At 33.3% G+C, this 19,260-nt stretch overlaps 1 protein-coding gene across 2 annotated transcripts; it reads right to left on the bottom strand.

Annotated features, from left to right (window-relative positions):
* Positions 1 to 1,279: 1,279 nt before the first annotated feature.
* On the bottom strand, positions 1,280 to 3,758 carry LOC116197671 (GDSL esterase/lipase At5g45670-like). 2 transcript variants are annotated; one of them, XM_031527867.1, is made up of 5 exons: positions 3,380 to 3,758; positions 3,144 to 3,217; positions 2,400 to 2,672; positions 1,983 to 2,217; positions 1,280 to 1,797 (listed from the first exon to the last, which is right to left on the bottom strand). In XM_031527867.1, the coding sequence occupies exons 1-5, from the start codon at positions 3,624 to 3,626 to the stop codon at positions 1,580 to 1,582; spliced, it is 1,047 nt and encodes a 348-aa protein (XP_031383727.1). In that variant the 5' UTR covers positions 3,627 to 3,758; the 3' UTR covers positions 1,280 to 1,579. The 2 variants fall into 2 exon arrangements, with proteins under 2 accessions (XP_031383727.1, XP_031383726.1); XM_031527866.1 differs by having other exon boundaries at positions 3,144 to 3,268; positions 3,380 to 3,757.
* Positions 3,759 to 19,260: the final 15,502 nt, after the last annotated feature.

Here is a 19,260-nt window from a genome sequence, read left to right as displayed (position 1 = left end):
ATTATGAGAAAATTTGTAAAAAAGTAATGAATAGTTGAGAGAATTTATTATTAAAAATTGAATTGAATGGTTAAAAAATTGAAGAAAAATGAAAAAGTAATAATTGTATTGTTGACTTTTGTTATGTAGTGAGTAGAATTAAAATTAGAGTTAAAATCTTAAAATCATATTATGAAATCAAACGGACAGTAAGAATAGGAAGGTTTTAAGAGGTTGCGAATGGGTTCCAAAACCCTTATTTGGATAGAGCTCATTAAGGTGTTTTGAGGGATTTGATTGGATTCTTTTTGTTATTTTAGATTTGTTTTGGGGTCGAATTATCAAATTATTATTTTTTAATAAAGAGATGTACAGAAACCTCCAAAACCTTCCAATATGGAAGATTTAAAATTATAGCATTTGGAGGGGTTTAGAGGTGTTACAAAATACCTTTGTAAAAATTTTCCAAATAAGGTTATTGGAGAGGTTTATAACACCTCCAAATCCCTCCCCCCGAAAACTCCCGAAAACTCCTAAACCCCTCAATCCAAACATAGCATTTAATTCACTAAACTGCAGATAGAAGAAAGCCCAATCACAAAAATTAAAAAAATAAAATCCCTGTCGACGTGGGTTGGTTCAAGCGATTCGATACTTATTTCGCTTAAACAATATCTCGATTTCGAGTTCTTATGAATGCAGAAAATCTACGCTAGGAGAGCTTTACCTCTTAGTGGGCCAACCCGACTCGACTAGATTAGTCGGGCTCAATTGGACTTCCGGATATCAGGGTTCACACCGAAAAAAGAATAAATCTCTTATAGACAATTCACTCCATCCTCTTCTCGAGCCTGCAATCTCCGCATCGATGCCTGCCCCTACGACGGCCTCCCTACCATCCGTCCCCCAGTGCAATGATACCGATTGATTTTGGGTCTCTATTGCCCGCGCCCGCCTTGCATCTCCAACCGGTGCCTTCAATATCTATGGGGCCTTGCTTTTGTTGATAGGACTAGGCAATGCTCTCCTATTAGAATCTATGATCCATGAAAGCAACAAATAATCGGGTCGATTACGAATCAGGGGCCACCACAACATACATTTTGCAAGACAAAACACCATGGCTGTCAGCCTGTGACAGTAGCAACAACATTATATGGATTCAGCCGTCCTATCCTTCTATAAAGGGGAGAGATTTTGTGGACACAAAAGTCTCAAGACTTATAGTTCCGGACGTGACTACTCATGGTTCTTTTACACGCGAACCAGCCTGACCATTAGGAAGCAGTGTAATCAACTGTTGCCGATAAAAGAAGATAGGAATAGATGGATTGATGAGGGAGTCCCATTCGACTAGGCAGATGGGAGAGTAATGTAATCGAATCAATTGCTGACCCTAGCTAGATGTGGAAACAAAAGAAATAAATAATTGGCGCCCTAGGTGTGAAAATTACATGGAGAGATCTTACTTTACATATAATTGCTCCAAGCCAGCAACACTTGATCTAGCTACAACACGTTAAAGTTAAACCATACAGATTTATTATTGTCAACTCAAATGACTTATTCCACTATGGAGGAACTCCGTTAGTGATACGGATTAAGGGAGCTGCGCAAGTTGGCAGATGTCATAAGGAGAAGCGTGTAAGGGTGACAGCTTATTGTATGCTTTTCCCGCAGAGGCTACATTCACCGCTTCCGTAGGATGGAATCCGTCAAAGAAAGCATAATGTGTTCTCAAGAGGCAGGGAGTGCTACCTTCGATGCAGGAGCCATCCGACCTCAGCTTGCAGCAACTATCCTTGGTATTCAAGTGGGCTGAATTCAAAGATCATCTTATGAGTTAATTCATCGTATTTTCGCCAGTTGCAAATCGATACTAAGAGACCAAGCTGAATTGCTCTCTTAATAAGAAGAAGAATGAAGTGCAAAACATATATAGTAACCTGCAACAAAACTTTCATGATCGATGATCAGCCTGCGTTGCCACTGAGAACACATACCTAATAAAGGGGCACTCGTGGTCACGATCCCGGTGGTGTTTATGTAAGTGAACTTGGCATTGGTGAATTTTTTATTCAGGCTAGTGACAAGGGGGAGCAGCTTGCGGCTGAATAGTTGAGCTGCTGCGTCGATCATAGAAGAGTTATTGCCAAATGTTCTCACAATTGTTGGGAGTTGCCCAATCAGCCCTACCCCAAAAATGGCCACCTTCCTTGCTCCATATGAACGTAAGCGCTGACATATCACACAAACAAATCCGTGGAACGATATAAAAAAATTGAATGACAATGGGTAGTCAGAAAATTGCCCTATTTGGTCTCTGAACTTTCTTGTATTACAACTCTTCGGAGAAACTATATGTCTATCCATCTATGGGAGAATATTAGAACTGGAATTTAATATTCTCTGATAATCACCTTGAGTTGCTTGGAGTATTGCTTGACAAGCACATTCGCGTACTGTTGAGGAGTATACATTGTGCTGGTCTGATAAAAACTCGGCCCAAAATAATCATTCTTATTTTGATAGCTGAAATAATTATTTAAGTAGTCATTAGTTCCTATTATGACGATGTATATGCACTTTTGTAAGTAGTCTCTGGATGCGGATTCACTGTTCAAAATCGCACTAATTTTTGACAATACGGTGAAGTGGTTCCCTAGCTGCTCATTCAAGCTCACTACATCGCCCTGTCATAAGAGAGAGAGAGAGAAAAAAAATTGAGGAAAAGAGGCAAAATATTAACACGTGTTGCTTTAATTAACAAAGCAATATTTGTGACATTCAATAATATTGCAATAAAATGGAAAAGTTATCCTACATTGTGAATATATCACACCCCACTGTGCCATCAGTCACTAGAGTAACCCTAAAAAAAATAAACAATGCCTGTGTCTGAAACTGTTTTTGGCTTGTGCCACATGCGATTTTGAGGAGCTATATATCTTTACAAAAATAAGTAAAATTTTAGGAAAAAAATTATTTATGCGTAAGCAAATCATATAGAGATCAAATGTGTCATGACTGTTATCCAAGTCGAATTAAATTTTCAAAAAATGCGTATATACTAAAATTTTCTGTACATAAATTAATTATATAGCCAGCACTATTCAGTTGATCAAAAAAAAATGAGTGAATTATGATCGAACTATATCATTTACCAATTCCTTCCCGGTTTCATCCCGAATCCCGGACCCGCCTGATGCATAATTCACTCCTTTTAATATGTCTTTTCCTGTTAAATTTGCAAAAGGAGGAATAAAGTCAATAAAACCCAGAAGTTGTCCTGCACATATCGAAGCGGAAACTCTTTCAATCACGTACCGTTCAAGAATTTGTAACAATATCCAGAATTAATCATAAAGCTTTATGAAATAAAACTTGCAGTAAACAAGACCTATAATATCTGCAACAGTGCGTCCATTGGTGTACCGTCCGGTAGGACCCTTAGGGAAATCCACTCCATAAGGAGAGTAATTTGCTCTTAAATCAACGTCGAGGTTGTTGTTGTTGCCACTGTCGGCAAACGAGTCTCCGAAGATGAAGTAACAAGGAACTTGGGGTTCTCCTTGAACTGAGTTCTGGAGATATTTTGTGAACAAGAAGAAAGAAAGAATAATTCTCAGCGCATCATCGAAAGCCATTGAATATGAACCTTCAAGAGACCAATTATGGAGTCTTGTCGAAGTTAAAATAGGTTAGACTGAAAGCAGAAGGAGATGAAGATCATAATAATACGGCAATTGATAAGATGCATGGCTGTGTGGGTAGGATTAGAAAAGGTCTCTATTTATAGATAAAATGCCTGACCCTTGTAGCAGAGCTAAAAAAGAATATATATCAAGAAAGGGTTCAGTGCATGACACTTTTTTCTGAGCATCTAATCAAGAAGTTTTATATTCAATTATCATTTATAAAATTTCTTATGCACGTTTATTTCTTATTAATTTCAATCCATTAGGTCTATCATTCTCCATATATATGTATATATATACATACTTATATAATAATAATATATATAAAAGTAAGAACATGGTGGACCATATCAATGTCCTCGGAATGTTCAGTTTCGTAATAAAATTTTCTTGGATCTTTTAGTTTTTAAATTTTTATATTAATTTTTAATAGAAAAGATTTTGTTTTAATTTTTAAAAGATATTTTATGACAAGATTCGATTTTCCTCGTCTTCTGAGATTCTTTATATTTTTAAAATAATTCTAAACAAAACTATTTTTAGAAAATTTTAAAATATATTTTTCTAACTTTCTAATAAAGTATTGTTGATTACATAATATTATATTTAATAAATTACGAATTTTTGAAAATAAAATGTATTTTTTTCTAAGATGTCAACATAACTGAATATTTCTAAACTTTGTTAGAATATTTAATTATCTACGTAATATCTGAAAATCTTGAGTATTTTTTTTAAATAAAAACTTAATATCCACATAAATATTATTAGTATGAAAATAAGTATATATATCTTGTAATATATAGTCATGCGGCTATTTGATATAGGCTTTTACCAATTCTTTGAATTTTTAAAAATGAATGATTATTTTCTTATTAGCTATTGATGTAATAGAATATTTTTTGAAATTGCTTTAGAAGATTTTGTCATCTACATAATATTTGATATTTTTGAAATTTTTATTTATGATAAAATTAATATCTAATCACATCTATATTAATAATAAAATAAATTATTTATTTACTGAAGAAATAAATGAGTATTCATACATATGATCTAACTATATATTTTTACTTACTTTATTAGTGAAAGTCAACTATCAACAGTCATCTATTTAATAAAACTAGAACTTAATCCCTTGACATGCAAGATTCGACGTAGTTGAACTGTCTAGACCAGAGCGGAAAAGAATCCGGTTAAATTTTTCATAAAACATTGGTCATAACTAAAAGGAAATCTCGTCTATGCATGATTTCAATGAATTGCCTATAAAAGGGAACTTTTCTTTTCTTTTCTTTGTCTTAATCTTAGTGAGCCCAATCACCTTGAAGTCTCGAGTTTGAATCTTGTTAGGAGACACTAGAGCGTAACCCTTGGATGTGCTAGACTCGACGTAATTGAACCGTCCAGACTAGAGCGGAAAGGAATTGTGATAAAGTTTGAGTTTAGAAAACCTTGATAGTGACTGAAAGGAAATTCTCGGCATAAATTTAATGAATTGCATAGAAAAAGGAGCCCTTTGTTCTTTTTCTTTTTTTCTGTTTTTAATCTTTGTCTTAATCTTAAGGGGCGAGTGAATGAGATGAGGAGTTTCGTGAGAGGGTCCCATTCCCATAGAAAAACAAAAGAATGGATCCTAAAATGAAAATGATTAGTGAAAGTACAGACTCCACCCAACCCACCACAACGCTCTCTCATCGTCACCTTCCACTACGCTCCTCCCACCCTAACGTTCACGCAAAGGACGTTTGGATATTCCTGTCGGTCATCCATATACCCCATAGGGACTGAATACTACATATAATATGACTGACCAATTATCACTCTTTCCTCAAATTCAAACTCATACGATACAATTATATATTTTGGCACTCACGCTCACAAAGTTTAAATACACACATATATATATTGTTATACATTTCATTAATGAAATAGATTCCTAATCTTTGTACTCGGTTCTCGTACTTTTTTCTACATTAGTGAATTTACATGTGTATTGCACGTGATAGGTTTATCAATTAAGTGATAAGACGTAATAATTATAAAATGTTAGGAAATATATAAAAAAAATTAAATTTCATCCAAAAATATATAATTTATTACATAACACCATTAAGAATTTTATTGTTGATTTAAAGATACCGAATCAATAAATATGGACTCCTTAATATCATTAATGTGTATTGATAATTTTTTATTTAAATATAACATAATTGATAATATCAAAAATTGTACATAATTAATTCTTTTTTTTTGCTAGAATCAAGACAATTTTCATTTAAATATAACATAATTGATAATATCAAAATTTGTAAATAATTAATTCAATTTTTTGCTAGAATTAAGACGATTTTCATTTAAAAATTAAGGTTAACATAAGTGAAGGTATAATCATTCATTGTTGCACATTTCCAAACTATTATATATTTGTTGGAATTTTGTAGTTAATTGAAAAAAAAATTCAATTCTAATGTTTAATAAAAAAGAAATTATAATAGATATTCAATTTAAGTACATTAGTAATTTAATATTCTTGTTGCATCACACACATAATAAATTTTAAAATACGCAAAAATAAAACATGAGCAATAATTAATTAATATAAACGGCCTTAGCCAAATACATAATTAAAATCATGATAATCAACAACTGAAAGTGTGAACACTGTTAAAGAAAAATGAGAGAAAAGTCTAATTGCAAACAAAATTATCGTCTAATTGCTTATAATTATATTTCTTTGTAAAAAATTACCTCTAAAGGAATTAATAATTATTGCTAATCAATCGTCTTTTATCTATAAATCACATATACCTTTAATTTCTTCTCAATTTTCATTTGGAATTTATACCAAAAAAGATGAAAACATTTGATAAATATTTTCTTTCAGATGAAATGTTTATTTTTTTATAAATAGGACATAACATATATTAATATTTTAATCAGGACTTTCCAATATTTTGAATTTTTTCCGTTTTAAAAGTTAAACCTAAAATCTATAAATTCCAAAATATTAGACAATTATATAATCATACATAAAGAGCAAACTTACGGGATCGAAAAATGAAAGAGAAAGGCAGACCAAAAACGATAAAAGTCAATCAAATAATATCTCCAAACATAGAGGGAAACATATGATATCCTAATAAGAAGAGTAAAATCTATGAAGAATAACAGATAAAGAGTTACTCGAGAATCATATGTAAATATTTTCTATTGAAGACCCATAAAGAATCTATAAATTATAATCGAATAGATATTTTAAAAGAGATGACATACCTTTTGAAATATAATAATACGATCATTGAGATTTTGGGGCAACAACATTGAGGTTGCGTTTGGTTTCATGGTAGGATTTTAAAATCAAATTTTGATTTTGAAAAAGAGTGGTATAAATGAGGTCCACCATTTGACTTTGTATGAGTTATGCTGTTTTGTTGTGGAAAAAAGTGGTATAAATGGGGCCCACTCTTTGATTTTGTATGAGTTATTTTGTTTTGTAGTTGGTAGAGTTAAGTTAGAATTGTGATTCTAAAATAATATCTTAAAACCAAACAGGCCCTGAGAATCTTTTAAAACTTCTTAATGTAACTATCATGGGTAAAAGTTTTAGAGGGATAATGAAGTTCAAATGATTTTTCGTATGTCTATTTGAAAACTGGAATGTGTATATAGCATAAACAAATGCAACTCTTTGAATAGTCACATTCATTTAACAATTACATTTAGCTTTAGGGGATGGAAGGGTCTCTTGAAATATTGTTTGAAAAGTTATTTCCCTTGAGCTATTTGAATGCAAGGACATTTACCAAACGTACAATGATTTCAACAATTAATTTAACTATATTAATTATATAAATGAGCAAATTTGTACTATCATTATTTAAGTAAGAACAAAATAGGAAGAATAGTTGGAGAGATTCATACTTTTATTTTTGCCATTGAAAGCATGGAAGAGTCCAAGAGACAAAGATCGTGAAATCACTGGGCAACAAACATGTGATACAGCAAAATTTTGAAATTATAAATCGATATGAAAAAAAATGGATAAACGTACCTGCAATAAGGATTAACTTGGTCGAAATTGATGTGAGAGGAAAACTGTCAAAAATCGATGATAAAGAGAAAGAACCCTCGTATAAGCATTATGAAAGCATGCAATTAAAAGTAACAAACCTAAAAGGGTGTAACGAAAAATTACGAGAATACAAGAGTATTTTTGAAATAATGAAAATTGAAAAAACACCTCATACTTTTATATATTTTATAGCTATATCCTTATTGATCGTAAATTACGATTTATAAATGTTAGATTTAAGCATATAATATATTGATAAAATTGATAAGAAAACAAATATCACGTTTTACTCCATACAACGCACGGCCTTCATGACTAGTACACACTAATACACAGACAACACACATATCGCCTAGCTAGCTTTGCGGGGGGAAAATAGGGGAAAGTTGCAAAAAAGTCTAGCAATAGTTAGTCCTGGTCCTTAACATCTACTAGACAAAACGTTCATATTGCGAGCTAGAGTTGCTGGAAATAAAAACATTTCAGTAACCACTATTGAGAAAGACATATCGTCTAAAGTTGCTTGAGATAATGAAACGATTAATAACTATAACTATTATTAGAATAGGAAATTATTCAATATAATCGAGATATCTTATATTATATATATATATATATATATGAACAAATGTACGTTAGTTCAAGTGATCCAGCACTTGTATTCCTTAAATAAGATCTTGAGCTCAAGTATTGTGAGCAGAGAAAATCCATACTGGAGAGCTTTACCCTTTAGTGAGTCAACCTGGCTCGAATTGGATTTGTCGGGTTGTATTGGGTTCTGAGGAGCAGAATTCACACCGAAGGAAAAAAAGTGATATCTTATGTGAAATAAAGTATTGATGGTTCTATCCCTATAGGCGGTATAATATTTGAAAAGTGTATCACTTATTGAATATATAATTCAAATTGAACAGTTGATTAAATCGTTAAGTTTACTCACCCAATTCTCACCCGCCGGACAAGAGCACAATAGCACTATGACTGTCCCCTACAACCTCAGCCCCTCGACCAGGCTCCGATGATTGCTCCTCCTGACTAGACCACGCATGCGACCCCATCTCCCCGACCAGATCCCGGTGCAGACCAGACCCGCGGCCCCATCTTCCGGACCAGACTAGGACAAGTGCCCTTGCAGAACAAACCCCAACAACCCCTATGTCGTCTGCCATCCATCGTCCTTGCAGCACACGTCCAACTCCTGCAGCTACATGCCCAACGACTTTCACTGTAGCCAGACGCTCGATTGCCCCGCAATTTTCGGCCTTATCTCTCCGAAGACCGTCCCCAATAAAGGTACGTGAATTTCGTCCTCTTCTTAATCATTGATTTTTTTTATTTTTATTTTTTAGTTACTCATACGAAGTAGTAGTCTATGTTTCAAGGAAATTTGGGTTTCCCTTTTCTCTGATTACCGTAATGTTACTCTTCTTCGACTTTCCTCGCAGGCATGAACCTCCCTACAATCGGCAGTTCGCAATCAGCTGAAAGTTGAGAGAGGAAAAACATGAAGGGTCGACTCCACAATATGATTAGTTTAATCTTCTTAAAGTTTCTTTTTAATAGAATGGAGAAGATAGTTGAAAGAAAATAAGTACTTTTTATTTTTTTCAATAGGATACCGGGCAGGTGCTTAATACAAAATGAAAAACTATGAACTACAAAAGCGGGATAAGGAGACCGCAATGATGTCGCCAAACATCAGAGGTCCAAGTCCAATCGGCGGAGACTGATATAGACAAGTCCTTATGGGCAAGTGAAGAGCGCTCCAAGCCATCCAATCCGCACACATATTTCCTTCCCTATTTGTATGTAGAACCTGCACATACCAATATCGAGCCACATACTCCCGAATAGGTTCCACCAAGGAAGTAAGTTTTAGAGCACATGGAGCTGCACTGCATACCATACTCCGGACCACTTCTGAATCCATCTCAATCATAACATTACGATAGCCACAGCTCCACAAAAGCTCCAGCCCGGTTAACACGCCCCAAAGCAGCAATTACGCCAATATTATTCGGTTGCCAGATAATGAAGTGTGCTGTCTTACAAGCTTTTGAAACAAAGTAAAAAGAGGGAGGTTGTACTTGTTTTTTCATTGCCATGAACCTTGAAAAAGACAATACACCTTTACTTTAATGTGGAAAAGGAGAGAGGACACCACCATTTAAAATTTGTTTTGGTTGATGAATAGGGGCCACTGACAGGCGAGGTGTTAGGAATGGATTCAATTCAATTTCAACGTTGGCTCATCGGGAATAATTAGGGAAAAGAGCTCTTCTTTATTATAACGAGGGACGTACAAGCTAGCTTCGCCAAATTATTTCGTACTGTCCACATGAACCACCGGTAAGCACATGATAGATCGGTCCTACCAATAGATTGTACTTGTGGCTTAATAAAAAGTATTTTTCTATATGGTTTTTTAGGAGACAAGTTGAATTTGAATTTCCACCAAGGAAATTACACTCCGTTAACTACTAGACCAACTATTGGATTGAAAAAGCACTTTTGGTCTTCAATTTTTTGGTAGACCATAGCAGCGGCATCCCCCAGGGCGTCTCTCGTGTCATGTGGTGTACAGAGAGACGCCACCAAGAGACGGTCCCCGATGGATGCGTCTCTCGTGAAGAGACGCATCGCTCTACAGAGGGATGTTTCCCTCTCCAAAGCAACCCAATCAACGGCTGCTGCGTGGCAACCGTAGGCCCCACGTGGCTCCATGCTGCAACCGTTGTTCCCCTTTTATTTTTTCAAAATTATCATCGGACTTTCTCGACTGTCAAATTGTAATTTTTTAATTTATTTAAAAAATTAAGACTATAAACATCAATCCACAGTCAAATATTTCCCACACAAATCTACACCTCAAAAGTCTCCAAGTTAGCATACTGCATGCCTTCTTTTCTTTTTCGACCCAAAAAAAAATGGATCCAAAACAATTTAATCCCAACAATTTCAGGTTTTCCATGCAAAATCCGAACTTCCTCAAAATCCAAATTCTCAAAATCCCCAAACTTCCAACTCTCAAGACCCAAATCCTAATTTCCAAATTCCCAATTTTTCCAATCCAAATTATCAATTTCCATATTATCCACCCAATTTCCTAGTCCCTGCTCCATTTAACCCAATATACGAAATTATGGGTTCATCCTCCCAATTTATCAGTGGCACAGGTTCGACGTCTAGAAGTGTTGCCGGGTCCTCTGATCAATCCCCACATACATCCCTGAATTCACCATTTACTCAGTTTCTCGGCAGCGGCCTAGAAGCTATCGACCTGAATGACGATGGTGTTGAAGCTGAAGATGATGGCCGCATTAGTGGTAAATGACGATGGGAAGAGTATCAGCTGCTAATCAATGGCTGATTAAATATTGCAAAATATCCTCTGGCGACATTGATCAAAATTTAAGTACATTTTGGAACTGGGTCCACAGTATTGCATTGAAAGCAACCCAACCTTGATGAAGAGAGGGACAAATGCGATAAAGCAACACAGATCCTGTGGCGGCATCGATCAAAATTTAAGCACATTTTGGGACTGCGTCCACCAGTATCAACAAGGATGTCTCGAGTTTCAACGGATTCTGCAAACAAGCAACACTTCATCATCAAAGCGGATCGAATCTAGATGACGTAAGGGAGATAGTGCATAAGCTATATTCCCAAAAGCACAAACATAATTCATTATGGAGTTGGAATATACTCTGGAAGGAATCGAAATGGAGAACTTTTATAGCGGCAGGTGGAGGTCCAAAACGAACAAAGACAAATGCTTCCGGGGCGTACACAACATCGTCAAACCCCAATATGCCAACGGACGGGGATGCTACTGTGGAGTCTCTAGTAGAGAAGCAGCCAAGAGAAAAAACGAAGGAAGATTAAAAGCTAAGGATGTTGCTCCCTCTCTCGATGAGGTGGTGGAAACTATCACATCCACTTGCAAAGGGAATTTTGCTTGAACGTCATGTAATTTTATGAGTATGATGAATTTCTATTAATTTAATTAATTTTTATTATTTTCCTTTAATTTAAATAATTTTTTATATTTTAATAGTTTATTGTATTAATATCTTTATCAGTTAATTTATTTTTATTACTAATTTAAATAATTTTATATGTAATCATTTAATTTTTTAATTTCTTTCATTAATTTGATTAATTTTTACTGTTATTAATATATGTTATTTATATTACATAATATTAGTTATTTTTATTTAATTAATATAAAAAGTATGTGAACCTTCATGAGAGACCTAAAAGGAGAGATAGCCATAAGAGTGAGAAGTTTCTTTTTTCTTAGGTGAGCCTCTCAATGATGTGGCATTAGAGATCAATTGAGAGATCACCGTTGTCCATGGTCATATTGTTTCACTGTCCTAAACCTTTTTTTATTTTAATATTTGTCTAACGTTGCATGTTTTGTTCATTTTGATCCTAACTTCCATTTTTCCGTCAAAACTAATTTCCAAAAATTAATTTTACTAAAGGTAAATTTTGTTAACTTAAAAAGATGAAAAAACAAAGAGAAACGTATAACTGAATGGAGGGGAACTTGGATGTCGGAGCCTCAGCAACAACAACACTCCCCCTCCAATTAAAGATAGGGAAAGTAGCCTATATAGCATAGTTTTTACCTTATTTTCACTTTTTAGCATATTTTTAAAAACTATCACGATCTAGTACGAATCACCATTTTATTCCCGGATCTAGCACACCGTTAAAACTCCGTCTAAAAACCGTTAAACACCATTAAACAGAGTTTAACGGTGTGCTAGATCCGGGAATAAAATGGTGATTTGTGCTAGATCGTGACAACTTTTAAAAACGTGCTAGGAAATGAATATACGGTAAGAATTGTGCTATATGTGGCTATTTTTCCTTTTTTTATTTGAAGATTCACCGCCTAGAAAAATCTAAAAATTAGTGTGGAGCTTTATAATAATATCAGGAAAATTGGTTAAAAGTTTCACGTATTTTTGAGATCGAACGGTTCACAAAAACTATCAAAATTAGAATACCGGAAAAATGGGTAAATATTTTTTATCTGAAAATTCACTACACATAAAAATCTGAAAATCTGTGTGGAACTTTATAATAATATCAGAAACATGGGGTAAAAGGTTCATCACGTTTTGAGATCGGGCAATTCACAAAAACTATCAAAATTAAAACACCGAAAACATAGGTAAATATATTTTATCTGAAGATTTATCGCCCAGAAAAATATGAAAATCTATAAGGAGCTTTACAATAATGTTAGGAACATGGGAAAAAAGTTTCATCTCATTTTGAGATCTGACGATTTACAAAAATTATCAAAATCAGAGCACTGAAAATAAGGGTAATTATTTTTTATCTGAAGATTCACCGTCCAGAAAAATATGTAAATTTGTGAGGAGCTTTATAATAATGTTAGGAACATGGAGAAAAAGTTTCATCTCGTTTTGAGATCGAACGGTTTACAAAAATTATCAAAATCAGAGCACCGAAAAGAAGAGTAATTATTTTTTATCTGAAGATTCACCTCCCAGAAAAATTTGAAATTTTGTGTGGAGCTTTATAATAATATCAAGAATGTGGGGTAAAATTTTCACCTTGTTATGAGATCAGACGATTCACAAAAGCTATCTAAATCACAACACCGAAAAAAAAGATAAATATTTTTTATCTGAAAATTCACCATCCAGAAAAATTTGAAAATTTGTGTGGAGTTGTATAATAACATCAGGAACATGGGGTAAAAGTTTCACCTCGTTTGAGATCGTACAGTTCACAAAAACTATAAAAATCAGAACACCGAAAAGAGGGGTAAATATTTTTTTGAGAAAATAGCCCCACATTTTTGTTAAATTTCAAAATAAGTATCTTTGAACAAATTTTGTGAATTATAAAACCGAATATATTTCTCTAGATACTCAGCCATGTTACTATAAACTTAAAAGTTATAATTAACTGGCAAAAAATATTACTAATATTGGATTATTTATTAGCAAAAGTTAACAAGCAACACAAGTAAAAGTTTTATTTACAAATTTTCTCATTCTATTCACAATAAAAACAAAGCCCTAAAAAACTTAGATTTTAATAAGCGAAGCCCAAACATAAAAACAACGCCCTAAAACAAAGCCATAGTAATAAGCAATGGTTGACAATCTATTAAAATAGTGAAAATAAAATTAAAAAAATCAGATTTTCAATTTAGATTGTGAGAAAGTAATTTTTTAAGGAAAAAATAATTGCTAAGAAAGTCATTTCATCACGTTAGTATATTTTAAATTAGTTATCACTAAAAATAATAGAAATATAAAAAATGGTTTGAGAAAAAATAAGAAAAAATATTTGATTTTAATATATGAAATATTGGACAAGTATATGCGAATAAAAAGTTTTCATAATTTTTTTTCTTTTGATTACAGTCTTGATGTTAACATCTAGTACACTTAATGTTATAGATAACGACATTGATTGACTTAACTTTTATAATAAAATAATTTTTTTTTAAATTCAAAATATATTTCTAGATATTCAACCATATTATTATAGACTCAAAATATTGAATAATTCATTACTAAAAGTTCACATAAAATACAAGTCAAAAGTCTTACTTGACAAAAATTTCTCCTCAATTTCATAGTAAAAAATAAACCACTAATTAATACATAACAGTAAAGAAAATATATTGTAATAGTGAAAATAAAAAAAATGTCTTCCAAATGTTAGACTGTGAGAAAGTTTTTTATTTTTAGTTGGAATATTTGTTATTAAAGGATTTCCACAATTTATCACATTAATACATTTTCAAATTAATTATTACTAAGAAGAATGGATATATAATAGATGAATCTAAGAAAAAGGTAATTTCATAATAAAGAAACAAATATTTTATTTTAATATAAGAAATATTAGACAAGTACAAAAAAATAAAAAATAAAAAGTTGCACAATTTTTCCTTTAAAAATTTAATGTGAGAAAGTAAAACTTTACTAATTTTAAAATTATAAATATAACTCAATAAATCAAAGTAAATGTCGTTTAGGTAAATCTGAAAAATTAGTATTGACTGACAATTTAATTCAGAAATGATTAATAAATGACAAGTCTGAACTTATCAAAAAAATTAAATATAACCGAAGGATATGAAAAATATCTATTCTTTCCCCAAGAAAATAATTTCACCAAAAAAAATATAAAGAATGATAAACAAATATTTATCTTCTTAAGAAAGTAACATGCTTGGCATGTTGAATTAATACTGAATATTAAGTGATAATATATAAATATATAACTATAAATTAGAAAATTGTCACTTGTAAATTATAATATAGAATTTAGAGAGAGAAGATTGGTGAGAATGGAGAGGATTGTGTGAGGATCTTCTCGATTGGATCACGTAATGGGACTGAGAACTACGAATGCTCGAGCTTGTAATCTTCGATTCATTGATCTAATGGAATCTTTCTGCTTTGTCAGTGAATGTTTCCCTTGGTTTACAAGGTTTTACCACGTATATCTAGTGTTTTTTCTTCCCTCTTTTTGGTCTAAATTTCTCGATATCAACATTCTTCACAACATAATTGGTGACGGTTCCAAAATGAAGCTTTTTTTAAAACAATATTATACTATATCTCACCCATACTTCGTGCAGGATTACTTAAATATTAGTTTATTTTATGTACATTTTAAAAATTAACTAATGCATTATTTGATATTTCTCATAGAAAATACAGTCCATATCTATATAAAATTATATAAGCTAAAACAACTCATAGAGTGAGCCACATAAGATGTAGATGGCTTAGGCTTGAGTGACTTTTGAAATTTCAGTCAATCATAATACAACAAATGGCATGTTATAATCTCGCCACTTCACTCATGGAACTCCAAAAGTCTCTTCATTTATAGAAGTTGAAGAGTCTTTTGTATATATGTTTATATATTTATAAAAAAAACTCGCCGCTTGTAAAACAATAACAATATAAAACATATTTTATCCTATGGACCGAGGATCTCCTATTATTAGGAAGTACGAAAATGTATATCCAATATTCTGTAAATTCCAGATAAACAAAGAAACTTAACTAAAATCGCAAATCAAAAAAATTAAAATAAAACTAACATCCTCATGGACAAGGTTAGTCACAAATAAATTTTTGTGTTACCTGTATGCCCCTTCCAATAATGGTTGCTTCTTTTTTATATGGCTAAAAACTCTAGCCAGCAGATATAAGCGGTCCTTTTATCTAGTTAATAATAATTGAAAACATGAATGGATTTTTGTAGAATATTAAACAGTATTTTTGTGATATATAAATGGTGAGAGAGAGAGAGAGAGAGAGAGAGAGAGAGAGAGAGAGAGAGAGAGAGAGGAGGTGAGAGAAGTTAATTGTGGAGTAGTGAAATAGGTTTCTAAAAAAAAATTATCAAAATAGAGTGTAGCTCCAGTGGCGCATGACCTAGAAGTCGTAAGTTCGATACCTAGTGGAACTACGTCATGCCCCTTTATTAGTTATTAAGGATTTCACTTTCATTATACTAGGCGTTGGATCTCTTTTATAACTGAAAAAAAATACAATTACTAATTTATCCTTCTTCTAATTTAAATATTTTAAATTTATAATTTTTATTTTTATACTGAGCATTTTTTGGAAAAGGAAAACTACCCCAACCTCCGTGTCCCTTTTGTAATATGTAAATATAAATATAGATGATATATACATATATAACTATGGAATTAAATAAGCTCTTTGGAAGTTCTTACAAAGTCAACAAGAGGTGTACTTCTTCGTTTTGGGTCCATCCAAGTCTAATATATATAACGGAGGTGGACCGAATCGTATTGTGTAGTTTTTGTGATTTGAGACAAGGAAATAGAATTAGATCAGCCCAGACCAGAGGTATTTTTTTGGGGAATACATTATAATATGATGTCGAATGCCACGTTATAGAAATATCATTGTTAATTACTCATCATCATGTAAAATATTATAAAATATCTTTTTCTGATTATAAAAGATGTTGATAGTCCTAACCGGGAAAATAAAATAAGAAATAGAGGGGCATCCGAAATTTTGCCAAATCGAACTCAAAAACTATTGATCTCGTACCAAGAGTAGAGTGGTGTCACTGCAAACTGTTTTCGGCCAAAATTTAATGGATTCAAAGTTGACTAATTAACTGGAATAAATCAATGGGGAGACGCTGCCGTGAAGATTATCTTATTGTTAATTTAATTATCTAACTCCAAGAATATCACCTGTAATTCCATGGAAAACCCATCTAGTTTCATATATTAAAAACTCCAGCCAAACTAAGTAATATATATGAAGGAAGCACTAAAAAAGGTGACATATATAAAAAAAAATATGTACAATCAGGAGATAAATTGTTGGAATAGAGAGATTTATACCAACAAATTTATGAACAATTAGTATACATATATGCTTTCCTAATGGGTTTTAGTGAGAAGTATACATTGATATCTATTGGGACAGATTTTTCGAGACTATACCAACAGTCAAAATCTTTTGGAAAATATTTTTATAAACAAGATTTTTCCCAACATTTATTCACTGAAGGTAAAAAAGCCTTGAAAATCTATTCAAACGGGCATCAATATATATTTGTCATTAATAAAAGTCTCATTAGTAAAAGTCCTTCCAATATATTTTGGCTGTTAATATAACTTGAAATTCTAACCTAACATACATCAATATATAATTCTCTATATAAGCCATTAGTAGAGTATACATGTATACTGATGATTCATAGATATATTGGCATAGATCTCTCTCTTTCAGTAGTCTATTTTTCGGTGATATAGATTTCCACCGGTATATGTCATTCCTTTTTCATTGGTATATGGCTTTTTTTAAGTGAAAGTTGGGAGGATCCTAGGAAATGATTTTCATATATAGTAGAGCCTCAACTGGCCAACATTATTACCCAAAAAGTCAGTCCGACCCAACCATTCACGGCCCTATCGCAGCCCTCGTCAATACCGGGCTAGTGCAATGCAATAGTACTACACGGTCCTCCCTTTCCTTCTCACATTTGCTTTTTCTTGGATCTACGGGTCATTCCTTATTGTTAATAAGAAGATAGACAGGGTAATATGGACTTGATATACCTTCATTTACAGCATCTTTGCCTAAGTAATCTAACCAGCAATAGTAGCCCCTCTGGCCTCAATGTAGTTTTTTTCTTTTTCTTTTTCTTTCTGCCCGCAGGTCTCGAATGAGGGTTCTCCACCATAAAATTGACAACAGATAATTCTCTACCGAACCACAAAAAGAACTCTCAAGATGAGGGACTTATTTATATTAAAATTGAATTACGAGGGGCTTAATTTAACAAATTTCAGAGCTGTGTCTCTAATTTGTTACTTTTTTGAATTTTACGGAAGAGTATTCTAACACCACTAGTTTCTTTTACATTGGCCACAAAATTCCCCTGGTTCATTAAGTGCAACGGGACCAACTCCTTCCACGATAATAATGAAAAGGTGATCTTTAGTTTTAAATGACATACCTTACAGTGAAAGTCCTCTAAGTTTACCTTTTTGTCGAAAGAGTTTTATAAGTTTCAATTTAGCTAAATCAATCCAAAAACATTTTGACCGTTGCACACTTTTAATCCAAACCATTACTGAGTGTTAACGGGTGATGATGTCAACATTAATGGCGTGAAATTTTCTTTTAACTGCAATTGAAATTGTGCGGACCCGAATTTCGTCTCGTCGGGACCCGCCTGCATCGCACTGCTTAAGAGTATCCACCTTCCCGTGGGGGCGCGTGACGGACACGCGTGAGAAAGAGTCGCCACTACCTGTTTACGACCCGATGGTCGATGGCCGGTGAGTTTTCCGGGTCTAGGGGTAAGGATACACCTAGTATGTTAAGGCTTATGGTCTTGCAGAATCCGAAGTTCCGAATTCGGGAGTTCTGTTACATGCGGGCCTATATCCCGCACGCCTTACTCTAGTTTGTCTAGGGTTTGCCCTTTTTATTCATTTACCGCTTGATTTAAGTTTTGCTCATCTTGCACATTTTGACACCGTAAATTCGTAAAACGATTGGCTCAGTTTAAGAGACCTAAAGAAAAGCGAATCCTCAAGTCAGGGGATCTGTCCACTGTCCTTACACCTCGGCTAACTAGATCGTGATGGCTGGTTCACCGTGTGGACCGGGCCTGTCACTCGTGTGGTCCCGCTCGTCTAGGGGACTCGTAAACCGACTCAATCGATTCCGAATCTCAGACTCCACGCTTGCCGACCAGGATCATTTCATAAATAAATACCTCACAATGTACTCTCAATTATTAAATAAAAATTAAAATAAATGGATCTCGATCGACTCACGTTCGGCCAATATTTTGCTCATGCTCACCGTGTGTTTTAAACGACCGAAACCGAAATTAAAAGTGACGCGAGCTTGTAAGAGCTGGAGATCGGGTCTGACCGACCCAACCGATTTCAAAAAGACAGGATGGTCCTCAATATAGCCG

This window comes from Punica granatum, chromosome 2, assembly GCF_007655135.1.
Source record: "Punica granatum isolate Tunisia-2019 chromosome 2, ASM765513v2, whole genome shotgun sequence".
Classification (NCBI taxonomy): domain Eukaryota; kingdom Viridiplantae; phylum Streptophyta; class Magnoliopsida; order Myrtales; family Lythraceae; genus Punica; species Punica granatum.
Note: the sequence above shows the minus strand (reverse complement) of the source record. Positions and strands in the feature narration are given on the sequence as shown.

Bases quoted from the DNA above. Each gene is read 5' to 3' on its own strand.
- LOC116197671 (XM_031527866.1), bottom strand. From the start codon at position 3,626: ATGGCTTTCGATGATGCGCTGAGAATTATTCTTTCTTTCTTCTTGTTC. The intron at 3,269-3,379 runs GTCTTGTTTACT...CGATATGTGCAG, and splicing joins CACTGTTGCAGATATTATAG to GACAACTTCTGGGTTTTATT. The intron at 1,798-1,982 runs GTATGTGTTCTC...CTTTGAATTCAG, and splicing joins CACGAGTGCCCCTTTATTAG to CCCACTTGAATACCAAGGAT.